The 17,834-nt window shown below is 37.9% G+C and overlaps 4 protein-coding genes across 6 annotated transcripts; all 4 read left to right on the top strand.

Moving 5' to 3' along the window:
• Window positions 1-153: 153 nt before the first annotated feature.
• LOC107628025 (putative disease resistance protein RGA1) lies at window positions 154-834 on the top strand. The gene has a single exon (XM_088506251.1). It carries the CDS (start codon window positions 154-156, stop codon window positions 832-834), a length of 681 nt encoding a protein of 226 aa, XP_088362377.1.
• Window positions 666-5,719, top strand: LOC148575483 (putative disease resistance RPP13-like protein 1). 2 transcript variants are annotated; one of them, XM_088504208.1, is made up of 5 exons: window positions 666-3,842; window positions 3,938-4,114; window positions 4,268-4,478; window positions 4,915-5,160; window positions 5,317-5,719. In XM_088504208.1, exon 1 carries the CDS (start codon window positions 1,051-1,053, stop codon window positions 3,823-3,825), a length of 2,775 nt encoding a protein of 924 aa, XP_088360334.1. In that variant the 5' UTR covers window positions 666-1,050; the 3' UTR covers window positions 3,826-3,842; window positions 3,938-4,114; window positions 4,268-4,478; window positions 4,915-5,160; window positions 5,317-5,719. The 2 variants fall into 2 exon arrangements, with proteins under 2 accessions (XP_088360334.1, XP_088360333.1); XM_088504207.1 differs by having other exon boundaries at window positions 839-3,842; window positions 4,915-5,719.
• Window positions 5,720-6,950: 1,231 nt separating this feature from the next.
• Window positions 6,951-10,072, top strand: LOC107626324 (pentatricopeptide repeat-containing protein At2g02980, chloroplastic). 2 transcript variants are annotated; one of them, XM_016329185.3, is made up of 2 exons: window positions 6,951-7,365; window positions 7,851-10,072. In XM_016329185.3, the coding sequence occupies exon 2, from the start codon at window positions 7,882-7,884 to the stop codon at window positions 9,694-9,696; it is 1,815 nt and encodes a 604-aa protein (XP_016184671.1). In that variant the 5' UTR covers window positions 6,951-7,365; window positions 7,851-7,881; the 3' UTR covers window positions 9,697-10,072. The 2 variants fall into 2 exon arrangements, with proteins under 2 accessions (XP_016184671.1, XP_020972308.1); XM_021116649.2 differs by having other exon boundaries at window positions 7,801-10,072.
• A 2,023-nt stretch (window positions 10,073-12,095) lies between these two features.
• On the top strand, window positions 12,096-16,773 carry LOC107628022 (putative disease resistance RPP13-like protein 1). The gene is made up of 3 exons (XM_021116642.2): window positions 12,096-15,981; window positions 16,111-16,214; window positions 16,312-16,773. Exon 1 carries the CDS (start codon window positions 12,269-12,271, stop codon window positions 15,962-15,964), a length of 3,696 nt encoding a protein of 1,231 aa, XP_020972301.1. The 5' UTR covers window positions 12,096-12,268; the 3' UTR covers window positions 15,965-15,981; window positions 16,111-16,214; window positions 16,312-16,773.
• Window positions 16,774-17,834: the final 1,061 nt, after the last annotated feature.

Below are 17,834 nucleotides of genomic sequence, written 5' to 3'. Positions count from 1 at the left end.
CATGAAGTCAACTTTCAAAAACAGACACTTCCCTTAGCTTCGGTTTCAAAAAACACAGATAGTACATTGCAAACTGCGAACCCTTCCCTCAACCATCACCTTTCTTTCTTTGTTCTGATCCAATCTGATCTGCTGCTGCAGTTGAGATTCAATATGGCTGCAAAACTTGATGGCGGAGCTTATCTCACTTCCTTTGTTGATGCCGTTTTAGACCAGTTGTCTTCAATACTTGAAGATGACTCTGTCCTTGAAGGAAACTACTCTGCCCAGGAGTTGCTTGGAAGGTTGGAGAAAAGTCTGTATGATGTTGGACCTGTTCTTGATGATGCTGAGCAAAAGCAGTTCACTGACAAGAGAGTCAAGAAGTGGCTTGTTGATCTCCAAGATGCTCTCTATATGGCCGATGACTTGCTCGATGAACTCTCCACTGAAGCCGCTATCGCTGCCACTCAAAGGGGTCCAGGTAACTCTTCTTCCAAGTCTCGTGTTGTTGATTCATATATTGAAGATACTGGTGGCATGGGAAAAATAGTTGGCACACTAGAGTCTGTTGTAGCAAAGAAAAATTATTTTCGTCTCAAAGAGAGTATCAAGGTGGACATGTCGTCGTGTAGAATTCCATCCACATCTCTTGTTAGTTCCGACATATTTGGTCGGAACAAAGACAAGGAGGAGATAATCAAATTGTTGTTAGATGATACTCATCATGCTGAATCACTTGTTATCCCAATTTGGGGTATGGGTGGAATAGGAAAAACTACTCTGGCTCAACTGGTTTACAGTGATGCCAAAGTGGAGGGAAAATTTAACACCAGAATGGGTGTGTGTTGCTGAAAATTTTGATCCTGTTAACCTTACAAGAGAGATGATTTTGATTCACTTCAAACTCATTTGAAAGAAAAGTTGACAGGAGAGACATTCTTAGTTGTTTTAGATGATGTCTGGCATGATAAGAAAGACCAAAAATGGGAGAGACTTCTACAACCTTTTAGGTATGGAAAACATGGAAGTAAAATTCTTTTAACATCCCGTAGTGAAAAGGTTGCTTCTATGGTCGCGACTACCAATCTACATTACCAGCTGGGTTTGTTGTCCGATGAAGATTGTTGGTTGGTGTTTTCAAAACATGCAAGTCTTTCAACTGTTTCTGTGGAGAATTCAACCTTGGAAAAGATCGGCAGAGATATTGTAAAGAAATGTGATGGATTGCTCTTGGCAGCTCAAGCTCTCGGAAGCTTATTGTGTGGAAATTCTGATGTCAAGTACTGGAATCGTATATTGAAGAGCGAGATCTGGGAATTCTCCGATGACGAGATGAATGTTATTCCTGCATTAAGAATAAGTTATTATTATCTGCCTCCGGCGATAAAAAAGTGCTTTATTTATTGTTCATTGTATCCCAAGGATTATGAATTTGATAAAGATGAATTAGTCTTGTTATGGATGGCAGAAAATTTTTTACAGCCAATAGGTAAAAAGACTCTGGAAGAAGTTGGTGATGAATATTTTGATGAATTAGTTACGAGATCATTTTTTCATGCTCGTAATACCGATGAAAAGATATTTGTTATGCATGATCTCGTGCACGATATGGCAATGATGTTTGCTGGAGAGTTCTATTTCAGAGCTGAAGAGCTTCAGAATGCTACTGAGATTAATATTAAAACTCGTCATTTGTCACATAATGTTAAAGGCAATTATCCAATCTCAAAACTTTCGAGAGAATGTGACCGAGCGGAACATGCAAGGACATTTCTTGAAATCAAGTTGGTGCCATGGATCCCATTTGACATGGAAAACGCACCTTGTATCTTGTTGTCAAAGTTGAAGTTCCTGAGAGCGTTGTCATTCAAATGCTTTCCTCTTGAGTCACTGCCAGATTCAATAGGCGAGTTGATTCATTTGCGTTACTTGAATTTGTCTCAGACCTACATTGTGACATTGCCGGAGTCATTGAGTAAGCTGTATAACTTGCAGACCTTGAAGCTGGTTAGATGTGCAAATCTGAAAATGCTTCCTGTTGGCATGAAAGATCTTGTAAATTTGCGTCATCTTGATATCAGAGGGACTAGTTTGCATGAGATGCCGAAAGGCATGAGCAAATTAAAAAATTTGCAGTTCTTAAGTGATTACGTTGTTGGGAAGCATGAAGAGAACAAGATCAAAGAATTGGGAGCACTTGTCTATCTACACAAATCAATTTGCATTGACAAATTGGAGAATGTGGTGGACAGCACAGAAGCTTCGGAGGCAAGAATGTTTGATAAGGATGGCATTGATTCTTTGAGCTTGAGTTGGTCATCGGACAGAAACGAGAATATAATTGATTCCGAAATAGAAAGAGATATACTGGACAAGTTACGACCTCACAGTAATTTGAAAGAACTGGAAATGTGGGGTTACAGGGGTACAACTTTTCCAAATTGGTTGGGACATTCTTCCTACCGCAACATCACCAAAATTACACTGGGCAATCGATCCGTCGGTGGTTTTAAGAATTGTCGTATGCTTCCTTCACTTGGACAGTTACCCTCTTTGAAGCACCTATCAATTTCAGAGTTTGAAAGACTGGAGATTGTAGGTGCTGAGTTTTACTTCTGCCAGAAAGATACATGCTGTTTGGAGGCACCGACACCATTTCCAATGCTTGAAACTCTTTCGTTTACGTCAATGCGTTGCTGGAAGGAATGGCGTGCACTGGAGTACAATGCATTTCCTCGACTTAGGGAGCTTACCATAAGCGAATGTCCAATGTTGAGAGGAGATTTGCCGAATCATCTGCCATCTTTGCATTCACTTACTATTAAGGATTGCAGCAATCTCAGTTGCTGTGTTCCAGAAGCTCCTGCGATGACCTCTTTGAGCATAGAAGGCGGCAATAAAGTGAAAATTGGGGAGCTACCTCCCTTACTGTGTCATCTATCAATTTCAGGAAAGCATCTAGCGGATCCCGTGGTGGAGGCTATTACGAAGACGCAACTGACTTGCCTCACATATTTAGAGATCTCAAATTGTTCCTCCCACATCTGGTTTCCTGTGAGTGATATTCCCCCATCACTCCAAAAGTTGAGGATATGGGGTTGCAGAAAACTAGAATTCCAAGTGGAAGGCCAACACAACTCACTGCAGAAACTATGGATACGTAACAGCTGTGATTCAGTTACATCCTTCTCATTGGATGCCTTTCCAAATGTCAAGGAAGTTTATATCAGGGAGTGTGAAAAGATGGAGTCTATTGTGGTGTCTCGTTCTCTTTCATGTCTCCGTATTTTGACTATAGAGAGCTGTAGGAGTATGAAATCCATGTCAACGCTATGGATGGCAGCACCTCAGCTAGAACAGCTTCAAATACTGTGTTGCCCAGAGATGGATTTGTCTGCTACAGGAGATCCACACCGTAGTAGCCTGAGATTTCTTACCATCAGCTACAGCGAGAAACTAGTGAGTAGTGCAGCATTCATGAATTCCCAATTTCAAGGACTTACTCAGCTTTCTATTGGACGTGAATGTGAGAATGTGAAGTGTCTCCCAAAGGAAGGTTGGCTGCCTGCCTCCCTGGAGTCTCTCTTTCTGATGGGGATTGTAAGTGTGGAGACATTGGAATGCAAGGGACTTGCCCACCTCACCTCCCTCCAAGAATTATGTATTTATCATTGTCCCAAGTTGGAGAACATTGAGGGAGAAAAGCTGCCTGCCTCTCTAATCAGACTCTACATCACAGCAACCCCTTTACTGGGTAAACGCTGCGAGATCAAGGATCCACAGGTTTGGCCCAAAATTTCCCACATCCGCACCATTCAAGTTGATGAAAGGTTTATTTATTAATCCAACATCTTCAACAGGTAACTTAACTGTCTCTCTCTCTCCCTCAAAATGTTATTAATGTCTTGGATCATTCCTTACTAACACAGTTAACGATTTATACATTCTCATACAGCTTATCCATGGACCCAACAAGATATCTTCTGCAGCTATGGTTTTGCTTTTGATGATTAATAATGTTCTTGACAAGATTCAAGGTCCCTGCTGCCAAAATATAAACTTCCACACAGAATGGAGTACTCATCCGTGATTGCTTTCAAATAAGTGGTTAAGAAACCTGATGTCAAAATTGGTATGCACAACTGAAATGGATAGTTGAACTAATTTTTTTTTAAGTTTAAATTTCATTTCATGGAAATTTATATATTCCCTGATAAGGAGTGTATACTTTATAATGTTCCAATAAATAACTCAAAAAATATGATAATTTGTGTGGTGGGAACAGGTGAGAGTGAAACTTTCTTCCAGAAAGCAATTCAGCAACAAGGGAGAGCAGCAATCATGGACACAATGCAAGAGATTCAAGAGAGGCATGACAATTTGAAATTATCAAATGATTTCACTTTAACTAAGAACAAGTAACAAGTTGACAACTTAGTATAAACATATCAGTATGACAAATTAAAGATCAAAAACATGATCTTGTGCGTAAAAATGTAAGATTTTTATGACAAATATTCATCTTTCAGTTCATAGTGTTTCTGTTAATAATGCAGAAGATATGCATGCTGCTATAGTAGGACTTAAGTAATTAGATATTTCGGAGGTTAATAAAACAAAATGATGATACTAATCTGCATTAAATTATGTTTCAGCTTTGCATAATTTGACCTCATCATCTGAATTAGAGAAAGATGATGGCATTTATTCATTGTAATTTTGCTAGTACAGTGAATCGACAGTAATAATATGTACATGAAATTCAAACACTAGTCCAAATCTTAACAATATTTATACTCTGCATATAAAGTATGAGTCACTAATTTTTCATTCTTCATTATGTTTTACATTATTGTTATTCTTCTTTTTTTTAAATGTCTTATATCCTTCATTCTTTACTGACACAGTTAACACTTTTACCTTCTCATACAGCTTTTCCATGGAAGCCAACAAGAGATAACTTCTGCAGCTACGATTTTGCTTTTGAATTTTGATGCATGAAGAATATTCCATCGTTGTAATACTCAGTGGGTAATTCTGAGAAACAAGACAAGGATAATAAGGTTCTTGAAGAAGATCATAGTCCCTGCCAAAAATAGAAAACTTCCAAAGAAAATGGAATTCTCACCTTGATTGCTTTCATATAAGTGGTGGTTAAGAAACCTGATGGCAAAAGTGGTATGGATGGCTGAACTAACTCTTTCTTTTTTCTTTTTGAAAAAAAAATCATTTCATGAGAATTTTAAAATTCTCTAAGAAGGAATATATACTTTATACTGTTCAAATAACTTTGATTACTAAAAAAATATGACAATTTGTATGTGGTGGGAACAGGAGAGAGTGAAACTTTCTTGCAGAAAGCAATTCAACAACAATCCATGATATTCAAGAGAGCTTAGAGAGGCATGACAGTTATTGATATAGAGAGGAGCCTCAATGAGCTTCATCATGTGTTCTTGGATATGGCTCTTTTGGTCCAATCACAAGGGGATCAATTAGTTGCATAGAGAGCCACGTGGCAATAATGATCATTACCATATTGATTACAGTCCTCCTTATTGTTCTAAGAACTGATTACACTCTCTCTCTCTCTCCATTAGTTGACAGCAGCTCCTTGTTATTGGAGTTTAATTCATCATTAGTCACTCTAATACCATGACATTATTTTTCCTCCCTACATAGTCCTTTTTGGAAGATTAATGTTGGAGGAATGAGATTAATTGTTTTTCACCCTTAAGTGTTTATGGTCTAAGATTCTCTCTCTCTCTCTCTCTCTCTCTCTCTCTCTCTCTCTCTCTCTTATTGTGCATTTGATTAAGAATTGCATGTTTCGTTAGAAAAATAACAAAAATTAGTCAATAATGCAGCAACAACTATGTTTATCCCACAAATGATAAGTGAAGATTTAAATAGTAACAGTAAGATCTTTGAGAATCAATAAAATTTTCCACCTCAAATCATCAAATGAGAGACAATGAAAAATAGGAAGACATGGGAAGGCAGCACTCTGTATCATCAAGAGTTAGATTCCTCTCCAAAGAACGTCACAGACTTAGAAGTGCATCAACAAACTCCTTATCATTCAAAACAACATCCCATGCTCTTCTTTTTTTTTTCTTTTTTTCTTTTGTTAATTTGCTGCTATAAAACAGACAAAAGGAAGAGATAAATATTAAAAATGGAAAGGAATTTTAATTAGTCCACTAATTGCTGTTTAAACATGATTTGTTATCAAAAAAGTCAAATGAGTTACAAGCTAAGGGTGTAAGTGTAACTCAGTGAGTTTCCAACTGCCAAAAGTGACATGCAACTTTGTCCAATGACTAAAGTCGAATTGAACTGTGTGATGACTTTGGATTCAAATCCAATATTGTGAATTACTTTGCCCGTGATGACATCAAAGGAAGCCAATTCACTGCTGCCGTTTCTGATAAAGGATATTACATCACATTTGTTATCCATTCCCATTGCATAACAAAGATCTGTAACGGGTCCAAGTCCAACTGTGAAAGGTTTCACCCAATATTCCTCCACACCAACTTTGCCCAAAATGGATATTTCAATGCGACCATTCTCATCAAAAGAGGAAATAAGAGTAACAGATTCGTTGAGCACTGCCAAAGCTCTAGTAGGGCGAGCATCATCTATTTGCAGTCAAACAATCGATGTGGTTCGAAACGTTTCAGTGCTGAGGTTAAATATTAAATGATACAAGTACTTGTTTTTCGAGTCCATTAATGACAAATTCGCTACCCCACCGGTGACATACTCCATTTAAGTACGCTACAAAAGCTTTATCTATATTTTCTTTCTTAGTCATTTCAAGATCAAGTTTCTTTCAATAATTACTTTTTAGACTATAAATTTGTCAAATTGTTAATAGGCTCTTCTAAAAATTTTTTATCATAAATATAATATACACATTGAATCACTTAATAGTCATCATTCACATTATCGTAACCAAATAAGTTACATAGGTAGTTGTTTGATTGGGGACTGATTAGGTATTTTTGAATTGCGGGAGAATACTTTATCCTTCAAATAAATAGTGGGTTTGAATAGTGGTCCGCGCTGCTCCAGCGTCATCGAAACGCCTCTGTTCCGCCCTTGTTCGCCGCGCTTCCGCGTGCTTCCCCTCTGTCTGCCTCAGTTCCGTCGTGTGTTCGAGCCTCCGTTCAGCCGCCGTTCCGCGGCCCTGGTCTTCCAGTCTCTGTTCAGCGTCTGTTCCGTCGCATTTTCGAGCCTCCATTCAGCCGCCGTTCCGCCGCTGTTCAGCCTCTCATCCACCGCTGTGCAGCCCTCCGTTCAGCCATCTCCGTCGAGTTTTAAAGCTCTAGCTCCCTCTCCCTCCTCTGTTGATTTTCAGAACATGTGAAAACTAAGGTGATTTCTTTTCCTTCTTCTTTCCTGTATTAATTGTTCAGTTTGGTTGTTGTTTTAATTAGTAAGTTGCTGTTCCAGCCCTTGTGATTTTCTGGTCTTGAACGTGTTAAGTTGATAATTTGCTAAATTACGGCTGGTGTTGTTTTAATTTGCTAAATTGTTACGTTGCTGCGATTTAATTTGCTAGATTTTTAATTCAGGTCTTGTTCTTGTTTATTTGCTAAATTGTTGTTGTTGTTGTGTACCTATTATTGTCCTTGAGATTATTGGGTTGCTGTGTTCTTCTCAGATTATTAATTTGCTAAATTATTGTTGTTGTTGTGTTCCTTGAGATTGAGATTGTCCTTGTTTTTTTGTTATTGAGTTGATGGATTTTTTATTCGGGTCTTGTTCTTGTTAATTTGTTAAATTGTTGTTATGATCCTTGCAATTGAGATTGTCCTTGATTCACTCGCAAACACTGAAACACTTCAATGCAAAAGCAGCAGCAAAATTGGAAGATTCACAATAACAGAAATGGCATCTTCATTATCCATTCTTGGACTCCCACCACAATTTCCCTCATACACAGACACATCAACAACAACTGCACTTCTGCCATTACGATACCTCCTTTCGCTCATACCCAAATGCTCCTCTCTCAGAGAACTGAAGCAGATACAAGGCTACACCATCAAGACCAATCTCCAAAATGACCTCACTATCATCACCAAAATCATCAATTCATGCACCGCCAGACCTACACCAGCTTCATTGGACCATGCACACCACCTGTTCGACCAAATTCCCCTACCAGATATTCTCCTTTTCAACACCATTGCACGTGGGTTCGTGCACTCTGATGACCCGTTTAGAGCAATTCTGATGTTTTCCCAAGTGTTTCGCTCCGGAATCCTTCCTGATGGTTACACATTTTCCTCGCTCTTCAAGGCTTGTGCAAAGGTTAAGGCTTTGCAGGAAGGTAAGCAATTGCATTGCCTTGCTATGAAGATTGGGGTAAGTGAGAACACTTACGTGTGTCCAACATTGATAAATATGTACACTGTGTGTAATGAGGTTGACACTGCTCGGAGAGTATTTGATAAGATTGATGAACCATGTGTGGTAGCATATAATGCTATCATTACTAGTTATGCTAGGAACAGTAGGCCCAATGAGGCGTTGGCTCTGTTCAGGGAACTGCAGGGGAGTGGACTTAAGCCAAATGATGTCACCATGCTTCTCGTGCTATCATGTTGCACTTTGGTTGGATCATTGGACTTGGGGAAGTGGATACATGAGTATGTCAAGAAGCACGGTTTTAATCGCAATGTAAAGGTGAACACAGCACTTATTGATATGTATGCCAAGTGTGGGAGCTTGGATGATGCAGTTTCGGTGTTTAGGCAAATGCGCAGGGGGGACACGCAGGCTTGGTCAGCGATGATTGTCGCGTATGCAACGCACGGACATGGTTCCCGTGCTGTATCAATGTTGGAAGAAATGAAGAAGGAGAAAGTGCAGCCTGATGAGATAACTTTTGTAGCGGTATTGTCTGCCTGCAGTCACAATGGATTGGTAGAGGAAGGTTACGAGTGTTTCCATAGTATGACTAATGAGTATGGGATTGTTCCTCATATCAAGCATTATGGTTGTATGGTAGATTTGCTTGGCCGAGCCGGACGCCTAGATGAAGCCTATAAATTCATAGACGAACTCCCAATCAAGCCCACACCGATTCTCTGGAGGACATTGCTATCTGCTTGTAGCAGCCATGGTAATGTTGAAATGGGAAAGCAAGTAATTGAGAGAATCTTTGAGCTGGATGATTCACATGGTGGGGACTACGTTGTTCTGTCAAACTTGTGTGCAAGATATGGAAAATGGGAAGATGTGAATTTCTTAAGGAAAAAGATGGTAGACAAAGGAGCAGTGAAGATTCCTGGTTGTAGCTCTATAGAAGTCAACAATATTGTGCATGAATTCTTCTCTGGGGATGGCGTTCATTCAACTTCGAATGCATTGCACCATGCACTTGACGAATTGGTAAAGGAATTGAAGCTGGCTGGGTATGTACCTGACACCTCTCTAGTTTTTCATGCAGACATGGATGATGAAGAGAAAGAAATTATTCTCAGATATCACAGTGAGAAACTAGCTATTACTTTCGGGCTTCTGAATACGCCTCCTGGAACAACTATTCGTGTCATGAAGAACCTTCGGGTCTGTGGGGATTGCCACAATGCTGCTAAATTTATATCATTCATATTTGGTAGGCAAATCATACTTAGAGACGTGCAGCGATTTCATCATTTCAAAGATGGGGAATGTTCCTGTGGGGATTACTGGTAATGGATTTTATTGATTCTTCTGCAATATTGAAATGATAGGTTGATTCATGACCAAAGAATTTAGTGCTATTATTTGTGCTTGGAATACCAACTCTATGCAGCCGAAAAGAAGAGATTTGTTACTTTAACACTGGGAGAGGAATAGGAATAGGAATGCTATCATCATCTTGGGCAAATTTAGGTAATTAATCAACAGAGTTGTACACACGGATGTTATAAATCACGTAATATAAGGATACTTTGGATAGTTTAGAACCTCAGATTCATTCTAATGTAATATAACTTATTGTTAGTATATTTTGACACTCGTGTTTATGTAAATGATGATTTTTGTATTTCAGCTTATGATGATATGATAGTTTTCGTGGAATTAGCAATTTGAATTAGTGGAAACTAACATGACTAATTTTTAGTTGTGCAAAACGTTAATTAGTCATGGTTCTGAAAATCGAACCGGACCGACTGGTTCAACCAGGTTAGCCAGGAATCGGTAGCCGGTCCGGTTAAGATAAAAAACTGCCTGACAAAAAACCAGTGTGCGAACCGGCGGTTAACTGGTGAACCTGCTTCGGCCATCAACGCTTCCTCTGCCGTGAGTCTGGGTTTAGGGTTTCAGCTTCGGCCCAGGTCTTTCATCAACGCTTGCTTTGTCTCTCTGCCCAGGTGAGTTTTACTTCGGCCCTGTTATTCCTCTTTCAATTTCATTGCTGTAAATTATTAGTACATCTTGAATTTGTTGTTGAAAGTTGAGTTTGTTGCTGAAATTATGATTTAGCTAATGTTAATTTGCTGTAAATCTCATATATATAGCCTTTTTTGTATAACTGGTGAACCGGTAATATGCTTACAAAAGAGTATATATATATATAACCTCTGACTTAGGTAGAAGACTCAAGGCTTGTAATAATTTTCCAAATACTAAATCAAACTTCAGATTCATTTTTCATTGCTTTCTATTCTCTTCTACCTTTTCTATTCTTCTCTTCCTCTGCCATTCTGTAAGATTTCTTCAAAGCAGCAATAGCCAGCATTTTCTGCCATTCTGTCTAAGATTGAGAATAAAATAACCTCAAATAATTGTCCTCTGAAATCACTGAAAAGGAAACATAATGTTATTTATTTATTTATTTATTTTTGGTGGCGTGCTAGCATTCAGCATGATCAGTGATCACCTCAGAAGACAATCATAAAGTTCATCAAAGTCAACTTCATGTAAAAAAAGAGTAAAGTTAATTTTTATGAAAAAGAAATAAAAATCTAACAAAATGAAAGGAGAAAATTATCTTACTTATAAGCTATCAAACATTAACTGTCCAAAGTAATACTCATTATCCACCTATAGTTATTGTATGGTTAAGGTGAGAAGAATTTGAACATAAATAGATAATCTCATTAGATAACAAATGATATCGAAAAAGAGAAAAGTGATAGAGAAAAATATAAAAAAAAAATTGAGGTATTTTTCTATATATTTAGAGGGAAGTGTTCTCCTTTTGTAAAAAAAGAGAAAAATTATAATTCTTAAAAAAGCTATTCAATTCTTATCATATTTTATACAAATTTCTAATTTTTCAACTCTATAATTTAGTTGCGTCATTTGACTGGTACTTAACCCTTTGCTCACCACACAAACCAAATGCTTCCCATAGCTTGTGCCTCAGAAAACCCCGAGAGTACTTCGGAAACTGCCAACCCTTTCATTCATCACCTTTCTTTCTTTCTTTGTTCTGATCCCATCTGATCTGCTTCACTTGAGATTCAACTATGGCGGCAAAGAGAAATGAGTGAGATAAATATGTAGTTGTAAAACATGACAGACTAATAGTAGTATAATGAGAGAGTCGCCACCTTATAGAAATTTCTTCCCAATAACTATAATTATATCATCTGTTAATGACCGTTGACTAGCTACACCTAATTTTTAGTTTACTAATTGCTAATGCACTACACCCTGTTCTCAAAATACTAAATTAATACGACAATAACAACAGAGTATGTCCACTAGTAACAATAAAATAAACAATAAAATCCTTGAGAATCAATAAAAGTGAAAGTTTCCACCATAAACCATCAAAATAAGAGAAGCAATAAGAAAAGAAGACAACATGTGAAGGCAGCGCTAATCAGTAATTAAGTAGTAAAGCACAAAAACATGTATTAACAAAGTTATTATTTTCAAACATGTATCGGTAAAAGAACCAAAAAAAACCTCCATGCATATTCAAGGAAAAAAAGAAAATGAATCATTGAATACAGATATTTTTGTTACAATTTATTGTTTCTGGTAAATTATTTTTTTATATAATAAACCAATAAACAAAATTTGTGGAAACAAATTATATGTTAAAATATGATAATTGAGAAATGAGAATAAAATATGAAAAGGTGAGAATTTTCAACATCAACTTTTTGGTGTACCTAAAAGTAACAAACACTTCCCTTAGCTTCTGTTTGAGAAAACCCAGAGACTACATTCCAAACTGCAAACCCTTCTTCCCTCATCCATCACCTTTCTTTGTCTCTTTCTTTCTTTGTCGTGATCTCATCCGCTGCACTTGAGACTCAATATAGTCATGGCTGCAAAACTCTATGGTGGAGCTTACCTCTCTCCCTTTGTTGATGCTATTTTGGACAACCTGTCTTCAATACTTGATGACTCTATCCTCAATGGAAATGACTCTGCCCTAGAATTGCTTGAAAGGTTGCAGAATTGTCTATATGATGTTGGACCTGTTCTTGATGATGCTGAGCTGAAGCAGTTCACTGACAAGAAAGTGAAGAAGTGGCTTGTTGATTTTCAAGATGCTCTCTATATGGCTGATGACTTGCTCGACGAACTCTCCACTAAAGCCGCTATTGCTGCTACTCAAAGGGATCCAGGTAACTCTTCTTCCTGGTCTCGTCTTGTTGATTCGTATATTGAAGATAATAGCGACATGGAAAAAGTAGTTGGCAAACTAGAGTTCGTTGTAAGACGCAAACGTTATCTTGGTCTGGAGAAGAGTGTCAAGGTGGACATGTCATGGAGAATTCCATCCACATCTCTCGTTGAACCATCGGAGATATGTGGCAGGAAAGAAGACGAGGAGGCCATACTGAAACTGTTGTTCGATGATGATGATGCTGCTGATGGTGATTTATCTGTCATTCCCATTGTGGGCATGGGCGGAATAGGAAAGACTACTTTGGCCCAATTGGTTTACTACGATGATAAAGTGAAGGAGAATTTTGATTTTCGAGGTTGGGTTTGCGTGTCAGCAGAGTTTGATGTTTTCAAGGTCACCAAGACTATTATCGAGGCAATAACTTCGACTTCTTGTAACTTGACAGATTTGAATTTACTTCAGCTAGATTTAAAGGAAAAGTTGTCTAGGCAAAAGTTCTTCATTGTCTTGGACGATGTCTGGAATGAAAATTATGATGATTGGAATAAGCTTCTAAAACCTTTTCAAAAAGGGGTTAAGGGAAGTAAAATTCTCATAACTACTAGAAGTAAAAAGGTGGCTTCTGTGGTGCAAACTGTTTTGCCTCATGAACTAACTCCATTGTCTGATGAAAATTGTTGGTTGGTGTTTTTAAAACATGCTCGTCTTTCAACTATTTCTATGAAGAATCCAACCCTGGAAAATGTCGGCAAAGAGATAGTAAAGAAGTGTGGTGGATTGCCCTTGGCAGCTCAAGCTCTTGGAGGCTTATTGCGTGGAAATTCTGATGTCAACTATTGGAATCATATATTGAAGAGTAAGATCTGGGAACACTCCGATGGCAAAATAAATGTTGTTCCAGCATTAAGAATAAGTTATTATTTTCTTCCTTCACATCTGAAGGAGTGCTTTGTTTATTGTTCCTTGTATCCCAAGGACTATGAATTTAGCAAAGATGAATTGATCTTGTTATGGATGGCAGAGAATTTTTTGCAACCAATAGGAGAAAAGACTATGGAAGAAGTTGGTGGTGAATATTTTGATGAATTAATTGCGAGATCATTTTTCCAACCTCATAATACTCGTGGAAACATATTTGTGATGCATGATATCATGCATGATTTAGCAATGCTCATTGCCAGAGAATTCTATTTCCGAGCTGAAAAGTTTCAGAATACAATTGAGGTTGATAAAACTCGTCGCTTGTCACATAATGCCAAAGGCGATTATCCAATGTCAAAACTTTTGAAAGTTTGTGATAGAATAAAGCATACAAGGACATTTCTTGAAATCAATTTGGAGTCACATATCCCATTTAATATGGAAAATGCACCTGGTATCTTGTTGTCACAGTTGAAGTACCTGAGAGCTTTGTCATTCAAATGCTTTCCTCTCGAATCATTGCCTGATTCAATAGGTGAGTTGATTCATTTGCGTTATTTGAATCTCTCTGAGACCTACATTGTGGCGTTGCCCGAGTCCTTGGGTAATTTGTACAATTTGCAAACCTTGAAGCTAATTCTATGTTGCAATCTGAAAATGCTTCCGGCTAGCATGCAAGATCTTGTAAATTTGCGCTATCTTGATATTAGGGGGACTATGTTACATGAGATGCCGAAAGGTATGAGCAAATTGGAAAGTTTGCATTTTTTAAGCAACTATGTTGTTGGGAAGCATGAAGAGAACAAGATCAAAGAATTGGGAGCACTGACAAATCTACAGGAATCAATTTCCATTACCAAATTGGAGAATGTGGGGAATAGTAGTGAAGCTTTGGAGGCAAGAATGTCTGATAAGGACGGTATTGATTCTTTGTGGTTGAGGTGGTCTTGGGATGAAGATGAGAATATAGTTGATTTCGAAGTTGAAAGAGATATATTGGACAAGTTACAACCTTCCATTGATTTGAAAGAACTAGAAATCGAGGGTTATAGGGGTACAACGTTTCCAGATTGGTTGGGGGATTCTTCTTATCACAACATCACCAAAGTTACTCTGGATGGTTGCAGGAACTGTTGTGTGCTTCCTTCACTTGGACAATTGCCCTCTTTGAAGCACCTTACAATTTCAAATTTTGTAAATCTGGGGATTGTGGGTGCTGAGTTTTACTTCTGCCAGAACGATAAATCTTTCTTGGAGACGCCATTTCCAATGCTTGAAACACTTGAATTTTCGTCAATGCCTTGGTGGGAGAAGTGGCATTCATTGGAGTTCAATGCATTTCCCCGACTTAGGGAGCTTACCATAAGTAGGTGTCCGATGTTGAGAGGAGATTTGCCCAATCATCTACCATCTTTGCATTCACTTGAGATCCAGAATTGCGATCTGCTTAGTTATTGTGTTCCAAGAACTCCTGGGATGACCTCTTTAAGGATAGAAGGCAGCAATGAAGTGAGAATTGGGGAGCTACCTCCTTTACTGGGTAATCTATCAATTGAAAGAAGTGATCATCTAGTGCAGTCCGTGGTAGAGGCTATTACCCTCACGCAATTGACTTGCTTGACGTATTTACGCATCTCAGGTTGTTCCTCTCAAATATGGTTTCCAGTGAGTGCTATTCCCCCATCACTACAACAGTTGAAGATATCTGAGTGCAGAAAATTAGAATTCCAAATGGATGAGCAACATCACTCCCTGCAGGAACTACTAATAGAAAAAAGCTGTTCTTCACTTACATCCTTCTCGTTGTTGGATTCTTTTCCAAATCTCGTGCGGGTTCAAATCATGTACTGTAAAAAGATGGAGTCTGTTGCGATATCACGCTCTCTTCCACGTCTCCGTTCTTTAGAGATGAACCATTGTTGGAGTTTGAAATCCGTGTCGACACTATGGATGGCAGCACCTCAGCTAGAGCGTCTCGCATTAGTGGCTTGCCCAGAGATCGATTTGTCTCCCACAGGGGATCCACACCGTAGTCTGAGATCTCTTAGCATCAGCTACTACCAGAAACAGGTCATCTCTGCAGCATTCATGAATTCCCAATTTCATGGGTTAACTGATCTTCACATTGAAGGTGCATACCGGGAGAGTGTAAGTGTGAAGTGTTTCCCAAAAGAAGGTTGGTTGCCTGCCTCACTTGAGTCTCTCTCACTGATTGGCATGAAAAGTGTGGAGACGTTGGAATGCAAGGGACTTGCCCACCTCACCTCCCTCCAACGATTAAGAATTGATGGATGTGCCAAGTTGGAGAATATCGAGGGAGAAAAGCTGCCCGCCTCTCTAATACGACTCACCATCATTCGAAGCCCTTTGTTGAGTAAACTCTGCGAGATGAAGGACCCACAGCTTTGGCCCAAAATTTCCCACATCCCCGGCATTCTAGTTGATGATAGATGGATTTGGTAATCCAACAACTTCAACAGGTAACTCTTTCTCTCTCTCACCACATTATTCGTATTCTCTAAATATATTTATGTTTTGCACCATCATTTATACTCCGCATATACTAAAGTGAGTCACTAGTTTTCATTCTTCATTCCCTTCTCATGCAGATTATCCATGGACCCAACAACACAACTTCTCCGCCTATGCTTTTGCTTTCGCTGCATCAACAATATTCAATCATTGCAATACATAGGCCTGATTGCTAAGAATAGTAAGATTTTTATATACTTTATAAATTTCAATAACGTGGATTACTTAAAATATATGATAACTTATATGTGGTGGAAACGACTGAAACTTTCTTGCAGAAACCAATTCAGCAACAATCATGGACACAATTGAGCAAGTCACCATTGCATTGGAAAATTTAATTCCTTAGCTTCTTTATGTTTTCTGCAACCTATACCCATACCCTTCTGAAGATTGAGATTTTTGGTTTGCTTCTACTTCCTAGAAACCTCATGGTCATGGTCGTTTTTGGAAGATTCATGTTAGTACATTCTTCTGCAGACATGTATTTTTTTTAATTTGGTATTTTTGAAATTTGATTTAGATGTGACATATGCTACTATATTGGTGAATTACCTTGGCGTTTATTAGTGGAGCAGTGTGATTAATTGTTTTGCACCATTAAGCCTTTGTGATTTGAGATTTTTTCTTCTTCTGTTTTTTTGTGTATTGCCTCTAATTAAGAACATTACTTTTCTCATATTCTTTTATTAGTATTTCATGAAACTAAAAGTCTTTTCTTGACAATGTCAATTTGAAATTATCAAATGATGTCGCTTTATCTCAGAACAACTAGCAATTAATAACTTATTATAAACATATCAGTATAAAAAATTAAAGAGCAAAAATATTATCTTAGTTTTTTGTGTAAAATTATAACATTTTTGTGACAAATTTTTCTTCCATTCTAATTCTTAGTGTTTCTGTTAATTATGCAGACAATATGTATGCTGCTATAGTAAGATTAACTAATTAGAAATTTTCATGTGTAATTTTTATTTTTCTTTTCACTCTCATGATATTTATGTTGACTAAATCAAATCAAAATAAGATTCCTAATTCCTTTTATGAATCTTATGTAAATAGAATTAATTATAAATCTTTTCCTTTTTGGGTTTAGCTTAATTTTAGGGATTTTATGATTAGAAATCTTTCCTTTATTTTAGGCTAGTATTTTTTCCTTCTTTTCTATTTTCTAGTTATTTCTATTTCTGTAATTCCTCTATAAAGAGGCTGATTCCCTGTACATTTTATAATACAATACATTCAAACACTTCAATTTGGTATCAGAGCAGGATCTCTGCACTGTGCCTCTGATTTATAGCTATGGCTGACAGTTCCTCAGTCATTAATCCTGAACAGAAGGAGAACACCACTCCTACTCCATCAGATTTAAAATCTGAGCAACGGATACTAGTTAGTGGTGACTCCCATTCAGTTCAGATCACCACATTTCGACTCAATGGGTCAAACTACCTTAGGTGGTCTCAATCAGTTCAGATGTATATCCGTGGAAGAGGGAAGATTGGATATCTCACCGGTGAGCAAAGCCAGCCTAACATCACTGACTCACAATATCATGTGTGGGATACCGAAAATTCCATGGTGATGACATGGCTGGTGAACTCAATGGAGGAGGATATCAGCAGTAACTACATGTACTATACCACAGCCAAAGAATTGTGGGATAGTGTCAAGGAGATGTACTCTGATCTTGGGAATAAATCCCAGATTTATGAACTTACTCTAAAAGCTAGAGAAATTCAACAAGGGGGTGACAATGTCACCAAATATTTCCACACATTGAAGCGGGTGTGGCAGG

Source organism: Arachis ipaensis, chromosome B2, assembly GCF_059453495.1.
Source record: "Arachis ipaensis isolate K30076 ecotype BB chromosome B2, ASM5945349v1, whole genome shotgun sequence".
NCBI classification, from domain to species: domain Eukaryota; kingdom Viridiplantae; phylum Streptophyta; class Magnoliopsida; order Fabales; family Fabaceae; genus Arachis; species Arachis ipaensis.
This window is presented reverse-complemented; position numbering and strand designations above follow the sequence as displayed.